We start from the raw sequence: 16,506 nt of genomic DNA on the forward strand, positions 1-16,506 counted from the left end.
TTTCAGCTTCCATTAGACGACAAGCCCAGGAAAATTTTGATGTTGAGCATCCCCTTTGGCCTCTATCAACACAATTCATTACCATTTGGAGTCACTAGTACAACAGCCATATTTCAAAGATTTTTGGAACAGGTCATTATATGTATTCCCTACAGTGTAAACTATCTCGATATTTGGTAATAGGATGGAATAACAAAGAACACGAACACAATTTGTATCCTGCTTTTGCAGCACTCAAGCTTAATTATTCAAAATGCTCCTTTTCCAGACTTGTGTTACTCACCTCAACAACATTCTCAGTAAATAGGGCCTACGACCCACACAAGAGTATGTCATGGAAATACACAAAACGCTGGTCCCCAAGTGAGTAAAAGATCTGCAAGTATTTTCAGGCAAGGTTAACTATTATGCCTGGTGGCTTTTATCACCTGTCCATTAAATCATTTATGTTGCATTTGGGTTCCCTTTCATTGGTTGACTGTTTCTGAGAAGGCATTTCAGACCTTGAAATCAAGGCTTCAGTTTGGAACAAAGTACCAGCTTCACTTACTGTTAATTCTGCCTACAGATACCTCATTGCATGGCGTAGATGTCTCACAAGCTTGTCAATGGTACTGAAAAACCTAAAGCACTTATGTTTAAAACATTAAATCAGGCCCAGAAACATTACTCCCAAACTGAAAAAGAGACATCAGGCATCATTTTTTGTGTGCACAAATTTCACCTTTTTTGTATTGCCAGAAGTTCCATTTAACTACGGAGAACAAACCATTATTATCACAGTTTGGACCCAAGGTTAAGCTGCAAGAATGCACTGCTTATCACCTGCATTGGTGGGCTTTGTAGTAATCAAACTATGAGTACTCTATATAGTACCAACTGTCCAGCCAACATTCAAAAGCAAATGCTTTCTCTCAGCTTCCTACAGGCCCAGATTTTGAAAGGTAGGCAATGGTCTATTTACAGATAAACACCCAAACAGAGCAATTCTTGGAAGATTTTCCAATCATTCTAAAAATGTTGCAGCAGCATCCATGCTTGATCTCACTTCTCCAACATATCTGCACAGAAAGAACCAGCAAGCTGTTGGCCACAGTACCCTTGTCTCACTAATGCTTTGTCATCCGAGAACATAAAATTTATCATGTCATCCTGCTACTAATGCAAGAAGATGACAATTTCCGGTTGATGGTGTGACATCCCTGCTGCAATGAGTGTTGAGCTACTACACCAGTTGCATTGGGGGACCATCAAGATGAAGCATCTGGCCCAACACTTTGTCTACTGGCCACGTATGAATGACATGGTTACACAGGTAATATGTCACTGTACAGCTTGCCAAGCATTCAATCAGCCCCCTCCCTGCCCACCCCCACTGTCTTATTGTCCGCAGTCAGGACCTACTCAGCTGTGGGACCACAGCCATGTGGATGTCACTTGCCTCTTCCTTGGAATATTGTGATTTATTGTGGTGGACTCCTTTCCTTATTTTCCTTATGTTGTCAGGCAGCAGCAGACAACATCAGCAATAGTAAGGGATTATCAAAGTAGCACCTCCTCCCCTCCCCCACCTCGGTTACGGACAACAGATCTTACTTCATGGCATCCAAGTTCATGTGATCCTACACTTGCAATGGGATTAAGCACGTGACATCCCACCCCTTTATCCACCTTCTAATGGCTCGGCAAAATGATTCATTTACACTTTTAAAATGTGAATGGCAAAAGCTATGGAGCAGCTAAATCGGATTCAGGTCAGTACCCATGGTCATAACACTGCAGAATTATTACACGGGTGTCTTCATCAGGCACTGCTTGATCTTCTCTTCCCACCAGCTGAGTGTGCCGAAGAGCAAGTGATGCCATTTCGCATGAGCATCCCAGTGTGAGTTCGCACTCTTATGTGGACCCGAGGTTGGATTCAGGGGTCCAATGCAGCACAACAGGGATGACAGCTGGGATTGCAGGCAAGATGCTGCATCTCCACTATCGAGATGCGCACAACAGTGACAGCCACCTGCATCAGGGCCTCCAACAGCTTGACACGGATGATGGGCGTCTGCTCCTTCCATCCCACTTATGGCAGGGAACCTCCACAAACATCAGTCTGGCTTCTCTGTTGGAAGAACCAAGGTACCTCAAAGGCTACTGGTACCAGTGTCAGTACAGTACCATCTCTGGAGCCTTTTCAGTCTTTTTTTATCCAGGCCATGAGATGACAAATAGAAATGAAGTAACAACATTCATGAACTGCAAAATCTCTCTACATCAACCAAGAAGGAACACATTCTTGAGTATTGTTGTGTGAATAAAATAGATTGATTTGATTTCATTTACTATAAATATCAGCAAGTCTTCTGTTATATTATGATGGGTGATGTAATCTTTTGGGTGATGTAATCTTTTAAGTACTAACTAATTGAATCTAAATATTCAAATACACATGTAGAATCCCTTCTGTTTCTCAACTAAATCTCTTCAGATGCCAGATAACAATCAACTGCACCTTTTATATGAAATACAGACTGAGGTGTTATAGCTATACGCCAAATTACATAGTTGGAGATGGTTACTCTGAGGTTCTGTAGAAGTCATCATGATTGTTGGTATAAAAAATTTCACTGGCAGTCCCACTATCTTTATGCTTTCTTCGACTTTGAAATTATGATAATACATTATTTCTTTTTTCTTTAGAAAACCTGAATCACACTCTCCCTGTGTCAAACCACCGAGCAAAAATTAGAACAGTACAATGTCAATACTGAAAAATAGTTAGCACATAATCAGTCCAACTAAACAACCTGAACTTCAATCAGCTGTTGAGTTATTCAGGCACAAAAATATGTCTCTGCATGTTAACATGTCCAAACAACACTGGCAAACAAGCATAACTCTTGTACACATATTCTTCTTGCCCAGTGGTCAACTAGGGGCGATAAATTATTACATTTACAGCACTGTCAGAAAGGCAGGCCTGTGGGTTTGAAGATGTTTGCAGCACTTAAAGAATTAAAAATTATAGCATTAAGTAGTAAAATAACCAAAGATTCAGAATTTTAGCATACCAACGCATTTGCATTTACAGTCTCTCACAATACAGAAAAAAATAAGAAGTTCTTACACTGTGCAGTAAAAGCATTTTAATATAAAATGCAAGACAAATTATACAACCTTACTATCCTCTTCTGTTCTGTATACATTGATATATGTTCCACTGCATTATTTGCATATTAATAACACCCTAAAATTACGTATGTTTCAAATCACGTAACATACATAATATGTCTATGTAGCAATTGTTATTTGGAGGATAAATGCTTAAATAAAATTATACTATAATTTATAAAATATTGTTGCTGTACGACTAATTTTAATGTAGACTGCATTTTCTATGATTTTATATTCATTCTCAAAAATGTTGCATTAATTAATAGATGAAATCATTTGCATGAAGTTGATGTACATATTAACTTAAATTTTATCAAAATTTGGAAGTTCAATATAATGTACACATTCTTAAGGTGGCAAACATTGAGAACACTGATCAGTTGATCTTGTGTTCATGAGTGATTCATCTGTTTTGCCACAGATTTAATCCCTCTTACAAAATCTGCATGTTTTGTTTAAGAAATGTAAAATTGTTTTATTACGTGATGTTATTTGAATCAGGATGATTTTCATAAATGTGTCGATACATAGATTCTGGGTTTACTAAATGGTGACAGAAAGGACATTTCATGCAATTCTCGTTTCTGCTAATGTTGGATGCACGACTGTGTTCACTAGTATTTTTCTTTAAGCGTTTACGATTGTTATTTCGATTATAATTCTTATTTCTGTTTGGAAATTGTGCACAATGAGCGTAGTCTGTCTCTGTCTCCTCTGACTGTCCCAGGCTGCTGCTAGGTGCGTTTATTTGTTTTGCTTTTCGAAGATCATTTTCATGTAGTAAATTTACATATCCTTCATTGTTTCGATGTGGCTGGGGTGTGTATTCTATTGCATACTGAGACAACTGTACATCACAAAATGGGTATACTTTGTTATTGAGGCACTTGTGGCTGAGAAATACTTGCTTGTTTGAGTATATTTTGGTGCAATATTTACAGTGATAAGATTCATCACCTGAATGTGTATGAAGATGAGATATTAAACCTGCACGATTCACGAATTTTCTATTGCAAAAAGTGCAGGACAAATCTGTTGCTTCTGCTGCAATGTGAATTTTCTGGTGTTTTTTCAGCAATTTTTTAGAGCTATACACCTTAGCACAAAGTGTACACTGGTTAACCTGGGATGCACATAATGAGTTATTATGATCTGCTGAAGCTTTCTCATTTATTTCAGTTACTGTGTTATCTGAGGGATGAGTACTACTATGAACAGTTGAAGTTTCCAGGGATGTTGCAGATGCTGTGTTGTCTAATGGACTATCCATATTGTACGAGACTTTAGAAGACATCTCTGTATTGTCCAATGAAACATTTTCTATAGTTGACTGCATAATTTCTTTTATTTGATTAACTCTGTTATTTTTGGAACTGTTCTCACCAGAAACACAATCACACAAAATGAAACAACACTTGGAATTTAAATGCAGTGAAAGGGATGAAGCAGTTTCAAAGATTTGCCGGCAATGATCACAAACAAATAGCTCAGGTGGCGAAGTAGTCAGATTAGTAATGCTCTTCTCTTTTTGTCCTATTTTGAACTGTTTTATAATATCTAATTTATCAGTATAGGATTTGAATGAAGATTTCTTGTTAAATTTTTCACTGTGTGTGGTTAAATGTAATTTTAAAATTGAATTATCGGCGAATTTCTTGTCACATAAATTACATTTCAGCAACATATCTTCTGTGACGCTAATTTTTACTTTTAAATGAGTCTGTTGATGTGTAAGCACTTCCAACAGTGAATGAAATTTCCTTTTGCATTTGCATTTATATGTTGGTGACCTTACCATATTGTGGACTATGGCATTGTGCTGCCTAAATATTTTCTTAGTTTTTAGATACTTCTGGCAAAAGTTGCACCACTGTAAGTCTAAATTTCCTGCTAAAGGTGCTGCTCTTGTTTTCATCAATCCATCATGTTTTTGTCTCTTCCCAGACTTGCCATCTGGCTGTGGTTGGGCGAGAGTCTTCAACGTATTTTGTGGCCTGTGTAAAATTTTGAAAACTATAAATATCACATCAAATTTCAATTGCTAGAAAACGTAAATTAAAGGGAAATGTCAACTGAGAGTATATGACATGGTAACAATTTGATAATACTATATATAACATGACAATTTCAGTCAGAAAATTAGATGCAAACAAAACCAATAAATCAGGATGATCAGAAGCATATTTGAACCGTCGTCGTCCTGAATGTGAGTCCAGTGTGCTAACCACTGCCCCACCTCACTTGGTTGAGACAAAAGAGTAGTATCTCAAGATCTATAGCATCTTGCACCTCGACATTTTCTAATATATCTCTTATGGTTTCACCTATCATTGTACACTAAATATCATGTACCATGTGTTGCTCACAAGTCTCTTACCTAAACTGTGGGGTTTTGGTGCACTTATTTGAGTTTCTCTGAGAAAAAGAGAGAATGGAACATAAAAGGATCATTTCTGAGAGTCACTGGGAACAGTATTCACATGCCACATAAACTACAGAGCCAGAGGCGCAACAAGAGCCATAAATGATGACAAGTCGACAGGCAAACTCTTCCTGGAAACAGCCCTACGACTGTTTGAACTCGAAGTTGAACCTGTTGCAATTTATGAATTGGAAAACATATAGATTCATCTGAAGAAGACAGATCTCGAAAAAATAGAGAAGCTGAAGGCTACTTACTTAAAAAGGGAAGCTGAAGGCTACTTACTTAAAAAGGGTGCTATGTCTCTCCAAGTACACACTCTCGAGCCTTGTGTTTGAATTGGCCAGAGAGCCCTTCTTCATAGAAGAACTGCGACTGAAGCACTTACTACCAGTGATGACAGCCTAACAGGACTTATTGACGGAACTACACGAGAAGAAATGCAAGGTATGAAATGATTTCTATGTTACAGATGCCATGACAAACTGTGAATGGACACAGGGAGGATACGAACTCCGCCATGTAGTGACAAGACTCTCCGTGCATGGTTACCACAAACCGTGCAACACCGAGTTTTCACGAGCCCAGCACGAGCTGTATATGTGCGAGGTGCAGTGACCAGTGTGAGAGATATCATGTGTTAATCTGTAGGATGAGAACAGAATAGCTGGTGAAATTCTGTAGTGACTAAGAATAATAATAGTAAATAGAGAATAATTCTTGTACTTCACAAACTAAATGGCCAGTTTGGCTACAATAAATCTATTATTATTATTAATATTTGTGACAAAACACCTTTCACTAAAAGACTACTTATCTGAGAATTTAAACATGACAGCACATCAACTGAATTAGTGTCAGGTAAACACCTTTCCCTAAAAGACAACTTATCTGACAAGTTAAACATGACAGAACATCAATCGAATTAGCATCAGGTACTCTTCTAGTTGCAACCTAAAGATGTGGGTAGCCCTTATGCATTTTGTTATGATTACTGGTTTCAGTGTTAGCTATCTTCAGATTTATTGCAGCAAATGTAACAGAATTAACTTCCTAGATTTAACTGTTTCCATGCACAATGACAGGTAAATCTGGAATTTTTTGGAAGTTTACTACGGATACCATTATTAAGAACACTCGTGCCACTCAAAGGGATACAACCAGGCATATTTTCAGGCTATGCTGAAAAGGGTGATGAAATTAGCACTGATGATGACAAAATTAAAAAAGGGTTTAATATTGTAAGAAAAGTGGCAGCAGCATTTGGTATATAGAAGACGACATTATAAAAAGGAATATTAACCTCAAACAAAAAGTGGACTATTCACAAAAAGCAAGAGACATTATATATGAAGCAGCTGGCAAAAATGAAAAATACCTCATGATGACCTATAATTGGACAGTTTCAGACCAAATTGTCAGGAGTTTCAGGGATACTAACATCAGGGTCAGTTTTCAGTTAATCACATTTTAACCTAGCACAAAATAAAAAAAAGTAAAAGTAAATTACCCAGTTCAGGACCGTATAAAGTACGATATCAAAAGTTCGAATGGAAATATATAAACTGGCAGAAGTGTTTCAACCTCATTTAAAGAATATAAACATCAAAATAACAAAACTGTCTTCGTACACATCTGCCAACTAACAAATATTCAGACAGAAACATTCAGAATAGCTGGACATATTGCTTAAATTTCCTACAGGCCATCTACTTAACTTGTTGGAAGAGTTAGCAATTTTTTGTCATAAGAAAAGGACTTTTGAAATACTGCTCAATCAGCAGAGTGAATTCAATCATAGCTCCTACTTTGAAATGCTTACTTTGAAAAACTTTGAAATACTCACACAAACGTGACTGTCAAAGCAAATACACAGGGCAAACTGACAAAGCATATACAGAGGGCAAGAGGATTGGTGGATGGTTGTGGACTTGCAGTTTTGGCAGCAGACTACACAGAAATGAAGAAGATGGTGTGGCTGATGTTTAGGAAAACGAGCTTCCCAAGCATTACATGATGGTGCTCGAGTTACAGAGAAGTGTAGGAAATAAAACTAAATAGTTAAAACAGCGTTCACACTAGCTCTTGCCATAGCCATGACAGTGTGCATTTGGGTGTCTGTATGTGCAAAGGTGTGTATTTTTGCTACAAAAAGAGCTAGCACTCAAAGGCTAGTGTAAATGCTGTTTTCTGTTAACGCGTTTCTGTGATCCATGCCTCAATTCCTTATAGATGAGTGGCTGCCTTTCCCATATTTTATGTATTGCTCCATCCAGGAATTTCCATTATTGTTAAACTAAATAGTTAATAGTACACAAGAAAGAAAATTTGTGTAATTGTAAATGCCTAAATTAATTCTGGAGAGCTTCTCTCAGCTAGCGTTTTTGTTGTTTTAGTAGGAACAAGGTGGGATACATAATTGTCACTATTGAACTTTTATTTTATTTTTCATATTATAGCTGTAAAACCTAAATAAAAATTCAGGGCAACTTTTTCTGCAAACACATGTGTTTTTTAAACAACTGTTTGTCTTATATGTATATTACTCAGTCCACCAGACAATATGAAGCATGCATCAGTGTTTATGTAGGATTATATAAAGATGAAAATACTATCCATTTGCACACTTTTAAATTGTGAAATGTACATGCCTTACAGAAAAACTTACAGCAGGATACATTTTGTATTGAGCAGTGGGACAAATCACTTTTTCACTTTGTACCTACACTACTCATAGGGATTACACAAATGTGAATTGTAGTTTATTATATTTTCTGTTATGCAATTACTAATTGAAGACTTCATTTTATACAACATGTATCAAATATGAAGATAGCTAATGCCAACTACTGCATGGAGAAAAACAAATAATGCTATAAATAACACACATATATGGTATACAATATAACATACATTAGCATGCAATATTACAACACTATTTACAATATAAAACACCTTCTACAAAACCTATAGATCTAGAGATTCATTTACATATACAATAGGCCTATGGTACAGGGGGAACTGTTTCTGTTTCTTCTTGAATTCATTATGGTTGTTATTGTCCTTTTCTACATTCAATGAGAGGTTATAGTAAATCCTTATTCCAGGCTGGATAAATCTTTTTTTATACTATACTGACAGTTACTGAGACATTGTGAAAGAACTGCTTCTGTTCAAGTCATGATTTTTAATATTACTATTAGTCTGGAAAAGTTTTTTGTTGTTGATTACAAATATCATCAATGAGTAGATGTACTGACTTGTGAATATCAGTATACTAAGGATACTGAACAAGTACCTACAGGACGACCAATTTGTAACACCACAGCTCAACCTCAAAGATTGTTTTTTAAAAACTTTTTCGACATTTGTGGCATTTACCCATAATATTATACCACACAAGATCAGAGAGTGGAAACGTGACAGATTTCTCAAATCAGGAATATACAAAATACAATGTAATAAACGCCCAATTTTTTTTTTTTTTCTTTCTTTCAAGGACAAAGAGGGAGGGCATTTAAGACCTAGTTGCGTGAGTCTTATCATCGAGAATTCATTAAAGTCAACTTTTGCGGAGCATCTCAAAATAGGAAAACACACTCTTCCTCCTCCATCCTTGCTTGACGTGGAACTTTTGCATATAGTTTACAGGCAACAACATGAAACATCCTGAAGAATTTGGAATATATAAATATTAGCACCTAAAGAGAAAAGATTTTTTTAAATGATCAACTTGCATTAAATAACAGACACCTTTTGAATGCACATCATCTATTCCAAAATGCGAAAATTAGCTCATTCCTTTTATATATCAGAACTATGCGCCATGTTTTTCCAAATGTATTATTTATAAGTTCTTTATATATCTTAGTTATACTTTTTATATGCTTTTATATATGTTCCTTGCTGCTAGCACAACAGCTTGACATGCATGTAGATGTGGCTCAATTACTGTAAACTGTCAACCTGTGTTTACAATAATCACATACAGTATGTACATTTTTGGAAATATCATGGCACTATGCTTCTACTAAGAAGATACTTACATCTGCTAAACCAATACTAAGTAATTTTATGCATTTTACTCCTTATACTTTACTTAAATGTATGGCCAAAGTGTAAAGATTTATATTATGCCTAATTTTGTAGGCTTTTGAAGATGATAAATTAATTTGCCAAAACTAGTAAAGTGAAATGCCAATGCCCTTGCTGCAATGGTAACACCAGTTCCCATCAGATCCCTGAAGTTAATCGCTTCGGGCTGAGCTAGCACTTGGATGGGTGACCATCCGGTCCACTGAGTGCTGCCAGCATGCGGGGTCCACTCAGCTCTTGTGAGGCAAACAGAGTAGCTACTTGATTGTGAAGCAGCAGTTCCAGTCTTGTAAACTGACATACAGCCGGGAGAGCAGTGTGCTGACCACATGCCCCTCCATATCTGCATCTGGTGATGCCTGTGGGCTGAGGATGACACGGCCGCCAATCGGTATCATTGGCCCACGGCCGCCAGCCGGTATCATTGGCCCTTCATGGCCTGTTCGGAGTTTAGTTTGTAGTAAAGCAAAATAAAAATATATTTGCAACTGATAACTGAATTGTATTCTGAAATATATCATTATAGTTTACCTGTCGAGATAGGGCAAAATAGATATTACTGCAAAGCATGCTGGGCTTAGTTTCTTCCGCAGGGGATTAATCAATATGTTCATTTGATCTGAATTTATTAGCCATTTGTATGCTTAGAAATCTTATATGTGAAGTTACATTTATTTTATGACCATTGATATCTATTTCAAAAACTTTTAACTTTTTATTTGGAGTGTGGAACTGCATTAAATTTGTTTTGAACAGCTTAATGATAAGATTACTTGCTGTGACCCGTTTGTATACTTGTTGGGTTAATGTTTCAGTTGTAAACTGTAATGAGGATTTGACGCACTTGATTAAGATACTTGTATCATAGGCAAACATCACTAAATTTGCCTTGTTATTTATTGACAAAATTAAGTCTTAGGAAGAAAACATCTTACAATAGGTTGCTTAGTTTTCGCTGAAGACCTCGCAATTCTCTATCAGGACATTCAAGCAGCACGAAAACTGTTAAGAGACAAACAAGTGGAAAGAGCTCTTTTGTTCATTCTGTTCATTTATTTCTATAAAATGATTGGATTTATTTAAAGAGATAATCAAAGTGTTGTTATAGTAATGCTCAGTTACTGTTTTGTTGGTGAATGCAGTTTTTCTTTCAATAAATATAATGTGTATGATACAACAATTTTATTTTACTACAACAAAATCAAAGAAAAATTCTTAAGGAAACAGCAGAAACGGTAGGGCTCCAAATGTCATTTGGAGAAAAAAAGAAAGAAAGAAAATGAAATACATATCCAGAACCAACATGGCACCAAAAATTCTGAAAACTAAATATGAAAAAACTGAGAGGGATTCTCAGCTCAAATACTTAGTGAGACTTTTCAGGAAAATGGACTGGAAAACATAAATTATGAAATTTGTTGTCAAAAATGGAAACAGCTTTTAAGCAGCACAAAATACACCAGACTGAGATGTTACAACAATGTCATCAAACCAAAGTGTCTTTATTGAACCAAGACCCTCATTTTAAACAGAAAAAAGAGACACTGAAGGAATCCAAAATAGAGAATGAAAAGCGTAAGGATACTACAAGTATTGTTTCCATCTTCTTCACGATGGCTGCTGAGTGAGATCACAGGTATTTTCTTCGACCACTAGAAAAACTTATTTAAGAGGAAATAGTGTTAAATTTTCTTTGTTTTGTATACTTGCTGTAGTGTCCTTTCTTGTCACACAACTGAATATTAGCATCCCAGCAGAGATTGTCCCGATAATCGCGACATAACCCAAAATTTTGTGACATAAACACAAAAAATTCTATTCAAGTTTTCTTGATAGTGCAAAATTCGTTAAAAAAGACAGCTACTAGTTTCATCAGTGTCTATTGTCACAATAAAAGTGTAATTATACGTTTCTAAATTGTATTTAACTAACACATTTCACATTGTCTACTAGTTAGATAGACATGATTTAGGCCTAAATTTTCTGAGTTATAAACGTTTAAAAACCTGACCAAACACACTTGATAATGTAAATTCTCTAAAAGCAAAGTAATTAATAATTCATTCTCCTGTCATCGTATCTCTAAATCAGTATAAAAACAACAACAACCGCACATAAGAGCTTTGTGTCGTTCTTTGATTACATACAGCTAATCTCGCGTCCTTGACAAATTTAAAACATTCGTTAAACTTAATTATTCTTTTGAAACTGACCATGAGTAAGAAATGTGGGATATAGTATAGGGTAGTGAGTAGAGGGATTTATTGCCAATCTTGTAGGAAATATTTTCACTGGGTTGGGGGGGGGATGCAGTGGGAGGAAAGTTGGGAGAACAGAAGAGGCTCTATCCTGGAACTGCAGACTATGCAATAGGAACATTTGGACTGGGGAACAGGAAAGGAAAATCTATGCCCTTCAGGCACAGTTGGAGGAAGCAACAAAGGAACTGATAAGGACCAAGAGAAATAAGGAGGAGGAGGGTGCTTGGGAACTGGCAGCTGGTAGGAGGATAGGAAGTAAGAGAATGCAATCTGATAGTTTTATTATCAACACCAAAAACAGGTATCTACCACTGCCAGAGTTAAGTGGAGAAGAGCCTCAGGCAGAACGAGGAGCAGGAAATGTGCAACACACTCCAACCGAGGCCAAGAAGCCTAGGAATGTACAAAGTGTTAGGAAGAAGAAAGTGCTGCTGCTAGGTAGTAGCCATGGGCGAGATGTAGGCCCTCAGTTACAGGAAAGCTTAGGGGCAGCGTACCAGGCCACCAGGATCTTCAAGCCAAATTAGGGCTAAGTCATGTGATAGAGTACTTAGGGTCTTTATGTAAGGACTTTACTAAAGAGGATCATGTAGTGATAGTGGGTTGGGCGGGAAACAGTTTGGACAGAGATGGGGCATATGACATAGGTGGTGACCTGGACAAGATAGCTTCCCTGACTTTGTTGAGCTGTTCTGGCGTCATGATCAACCAGACCTTGATGAAACTGTGAGGTGAATCAATGTCAGCTTTGGGATGGCTCTGAGGGCAGCCAACTTTGCTCATGTTTCTCTGGTGCCTGTTCGGACTATCAACAGATGGGATTTCACTGGTCAAATACCTGTTGTCATGGGTAGGAAAAGTAGGTCTTTTTTAGGATAAATCCAGACAATATGTTCCCCTGCCTAAGGAGTATCTCTAGCAGTTTAAAAAATACTGAAACTATCACTCACAAGACAGATTTTAACACCTCAAATATCACATATACCAGATGTCACAAAGAAAAACAAACCATTGGAAAGAGTAACATGAGGCATTTCACAGACTTAACAATCCTCTGTCAAAACATGCAATCAATAAAAAATAAAATACAACTATTAGAAGTTGAGCTCCAACCTTTGAACTGTATAGTAGTTTGTGTTACTGAGCAATGATGTAGAGACACAGAAATCCAATATGTAGTATTATCATTGTGTGAAAGAGCAAACTGCTTCAAGGGGTGGAAGATCACGCATTTATACCAGAAAAGGAACACAGTTCAAATCAAGACATAACCTCAGTACAGTAAACGAAGACAAACACTTTGAAATAGCAGCTATTGAATTAACAGGGCTTGAGATCACCAAGAAATTAATCATTTTGTGTGTGTATAGATCTCCCAGTGGTAGTGTGGACACCTTTTTCAATAAATTAACAGAAGTTCTAGATAAAGTCTCAAGTACATAGGTCAACATAATTCTGTGTGGGGACATTAACATCAACACTAATATCACAAATGAATCCAGCAGGACCCTCATAAATATCCTTCACAGTTTTGGCATGTCCCTATTGGTCAATAGTGCAACAAGGGCCACTACAATTATTGCATGTGGCCACAAATATGGACAGAGAAAAATGTGATGTAGCTGTAAAAGATCTAGGACTATCAGACCATCTCTGTCAAATAACAACAGTAAAATCAGGCATCGAAGCATTCCCTAAACTACAAGCCAACAAACAACACCTTTCAGGAATCAAAATAAAAGATTTTTCAAAAGAACTAGCAAAATGAAGCTTGGATGAAGTGTACAGGGAAACCAATGTGAATATGAAATTCTCTAAATTCTCCACATTTTTTACACTGAACTTTGAAAAGGCATTTCCAAAAGTAAGCACGTCTGTATCAACATCTCACAAAACAGATGGATAGCAGCAGGTATTGAGAAGTCATCCCAAACACTTAAATACCTAAGCTCCATGAAAAGGAGTCACAATGATCCAGAATTTTTAAATTTCTATCACAGATATGAAAAGATCTATAGGAAGATGCTGACTGCTGCAAAAAATTCATTTAACAACAAAATGCAAGGAGCATATAATGCAGAGAATAAAAGCAAAGCAGTCTGGGATGTTATAAAAAAGGAAACAGGGAGAGGCATACAAACGCAGAATAACATACTGCTAAGGGAGGGGGATAAGGTAATAAATGATCCACAACATTTAGAAACTATGTAAACGAGCATTTTTCAAGTGTTGCAGAGAAGTTTCAGCACAAATTCCCATAACAAATAATACACCTGTAAATAATGTTGCACTAAACACAATTATGTTACTTCCAACCACAGGGACTGAAAACAATAAATCTGTTCAAAAACTAAACAAAATAAAAAGTCAGTAGGCTTAGATGAAGTACCAATGTGTGTACTGAAACAATGTATAGAGATTATACAAGGACCCTTAACAAATATAATAAATGACTTATACAGAGCAGTTAAAACAGGCAAGAGTTGTACCTTTGCTTAAGAAAGGTAATGCAGAAGACATAGAAAATTACTGGCCCATTTCCCTGCTGTCACCATTCCCAAAAATAATAGAAGCAATTATGAAAGAAAGATTAATGAATCATCTGAATTAATACAATCTTTTAAATGAATCACAGTTTGGTTTCTGAAGTCAGTTGTACACATGACCATGGACCAAGAGTTAGACTCAACTTACATTTGCCAAGAAAAAATAAACATAAAACTCAAAACAGCAAGGAGTAAAACTGTACAATAAATTACCAAAAGAGATTTAAGAAACTGCAAAAATACACTTATTTAAAAGGGCACCTAAAAAGTACCTGTTATGCAATACATCTTATACATCGAGGGATTACTTAGATAAAACATAGTGGGGGTTTGGTAAAAATATGCAAATGAATAATAACAATGATTATAAAACATCTGTCATTCCATATAACACCTTCACACTGTGTTTTTCCTTCTTTTTTCCTTTTCTAGAAAAACTTACCCCCAAGCTACGCTTAGCACGATACCAACGCCTCTTCTTTCTGAGCCCAAAATCTCACTCATTATAGAGGGATGCTGACTCAGTTGTTCAGGATAGCAAATGGGAAGTTGCGGAACCGAAAATGGCCCAGAGATCACCAGTGTGTGTGTGTGGTGAGTGAAGTGTTATGACACAATGTGTGTATAGTGTGTGCAGTGACTAATAGTGAGATGTGTGAACAGTGTGGCATTACATTATTTAATAAGTTACTTGTAAGAAACATATTGTATACCAGGAGTAGATCTAATGACTGTCTCTAACTAGAAGTCTGTAAATGAATGTGTATATGAATTACCTTATTTTAAATTGGTCGAAACTTGTAAATATTTTGACACGTCCTATAGCCTTGTACAAAGAGATTTACAGATGAATAAAGTTACTACTACTACTGCTACTACTTCCATCTTATTTCCGGCTTCCATTAAATTTTTATACCTGTAAACACTATCCCTAAGGAGATTGTGTGCACTATCTACATTATTCTGTTTCTATTGTCTCGTGGCATCTGTATTCCATCTCTTCCCCTTTAGTTTTTCACATTTTCAGTTAATTTATTTCTAAGTGAGGTATATTCTTCTGCTGATTTTAAACATTTTCTTCATTTCTTTATGAATACGTTATGCTGTTCATGGCCACCTCTTTTCTGCATTTTTCAATCCTAGTAACTATGCTGCTGCATTTACTACACCAGTTAGTTACATGTTCCATAATCATTTGAACGATTCTTTTATGGAAAAGATGTGGAACAAGTCAGTTTACACAATATGTACACATGATTAGTGTTAACTTTAATGAACAAATTAATATTTTTAATCCTACTAATGGGACTACCCTTTTTTCCTCCCTTTCCTGATTGCCAGATTTTAAATAGAAATTTGTCAATGGAATAGAAGGCGCTGTCCTGCAGAAATGATTTTAAATTAGATTTAAAACTTGGCTTGCTGCCTACTGCCAGACATTTTAAGTTATTGATCAAAACTTTTTGATGAAATTTGTTTGTTTTTTTAATTTTTTGTGGTAGACACAAAGTAGGTGGCCCCTCCTCTGATGGGGCAGGGTAAGCCTGTGACAGGACTACAGTAGGATGCAGAGGGTGGTTGAGTAGTGAATTCTTGCACCTGGGTCTTCAACGGGGATATGAACCCAGTGACAAGAAGTTGGGACTAGGAGTGGTGTGGCAAAGAGGCCATTACACATACCAGCTATACTGCAGCACAGCATTTTATACAGGCATGACTAACTGTCCACCATAACACTGCCAAAATGGGCAAGAACACAACTGACTGTCCAGTGGTGGAACATGAGAACATGCAACTAAGCACAACATCCTCGAGTTCAATCCACGCTTCACAACCCATACCCATCTGGATCCTTCCTTCCAGCACCAGCTTTCCTGAACTACACACATGGGAATTATCCTCACAACACATCTCCACTCCTTATAATCCTCCTGGCCTGAGCCCCTGCTAACCCACTGCCCCTATATCTTCTACCCAACAATATCCCCTTCCTCTGTCCTGTCACCCTCTCCCA

General features: G+C 36.8%; 1 protein-coding gene across 2 annotated transcripts in view; it reads right to left on the reverse strand.

Annotated features, from left to right (window-relative positions):
• Nucleotides 1–3,203: 3,203 nt before the first annotated feature.
• Nucleotides 3,204–16,506, reverse strand: part of LOC126482305 (zinc finger protein 271-like) — a 111,079-nt gene continuing 97,776 nt past the window's right edge. Inside the window, exon 4 of one of the 2 annotated variants that reach the window (XM_050106337.1) lies at nucleotides 3,204–5,162. In XM_050106337.1, the coding sequence (XP_049962294.1) occupies nucleotides 3,647–5,162 (1,516 nt within the window). In that variant the 3' untranslated portion in view covers nucleotides 3,204–3,646. The remainder of the gene's footprint in view (nucleotides 5,163–16,506) is intronic. The other variant, XM_050106336.1, reaches the window with a different exon arrangement.

Source organism: Schistocerca serialis, chromosome 5 (genome assembly GCF_023864345.2).
Source record: "Schistocerca serialis cubense isolate TAMUIC-IGC-003099 chromosome 5, iqSchSeri2.2, whole genome shotgun sequence".
Classification (NCBI taxonomy): Eukaryota; Metazoa; Arthropoda; class Insecta; order Orthoptera; family Acrididae; genus Schistocerca; species Schistocerca serialis.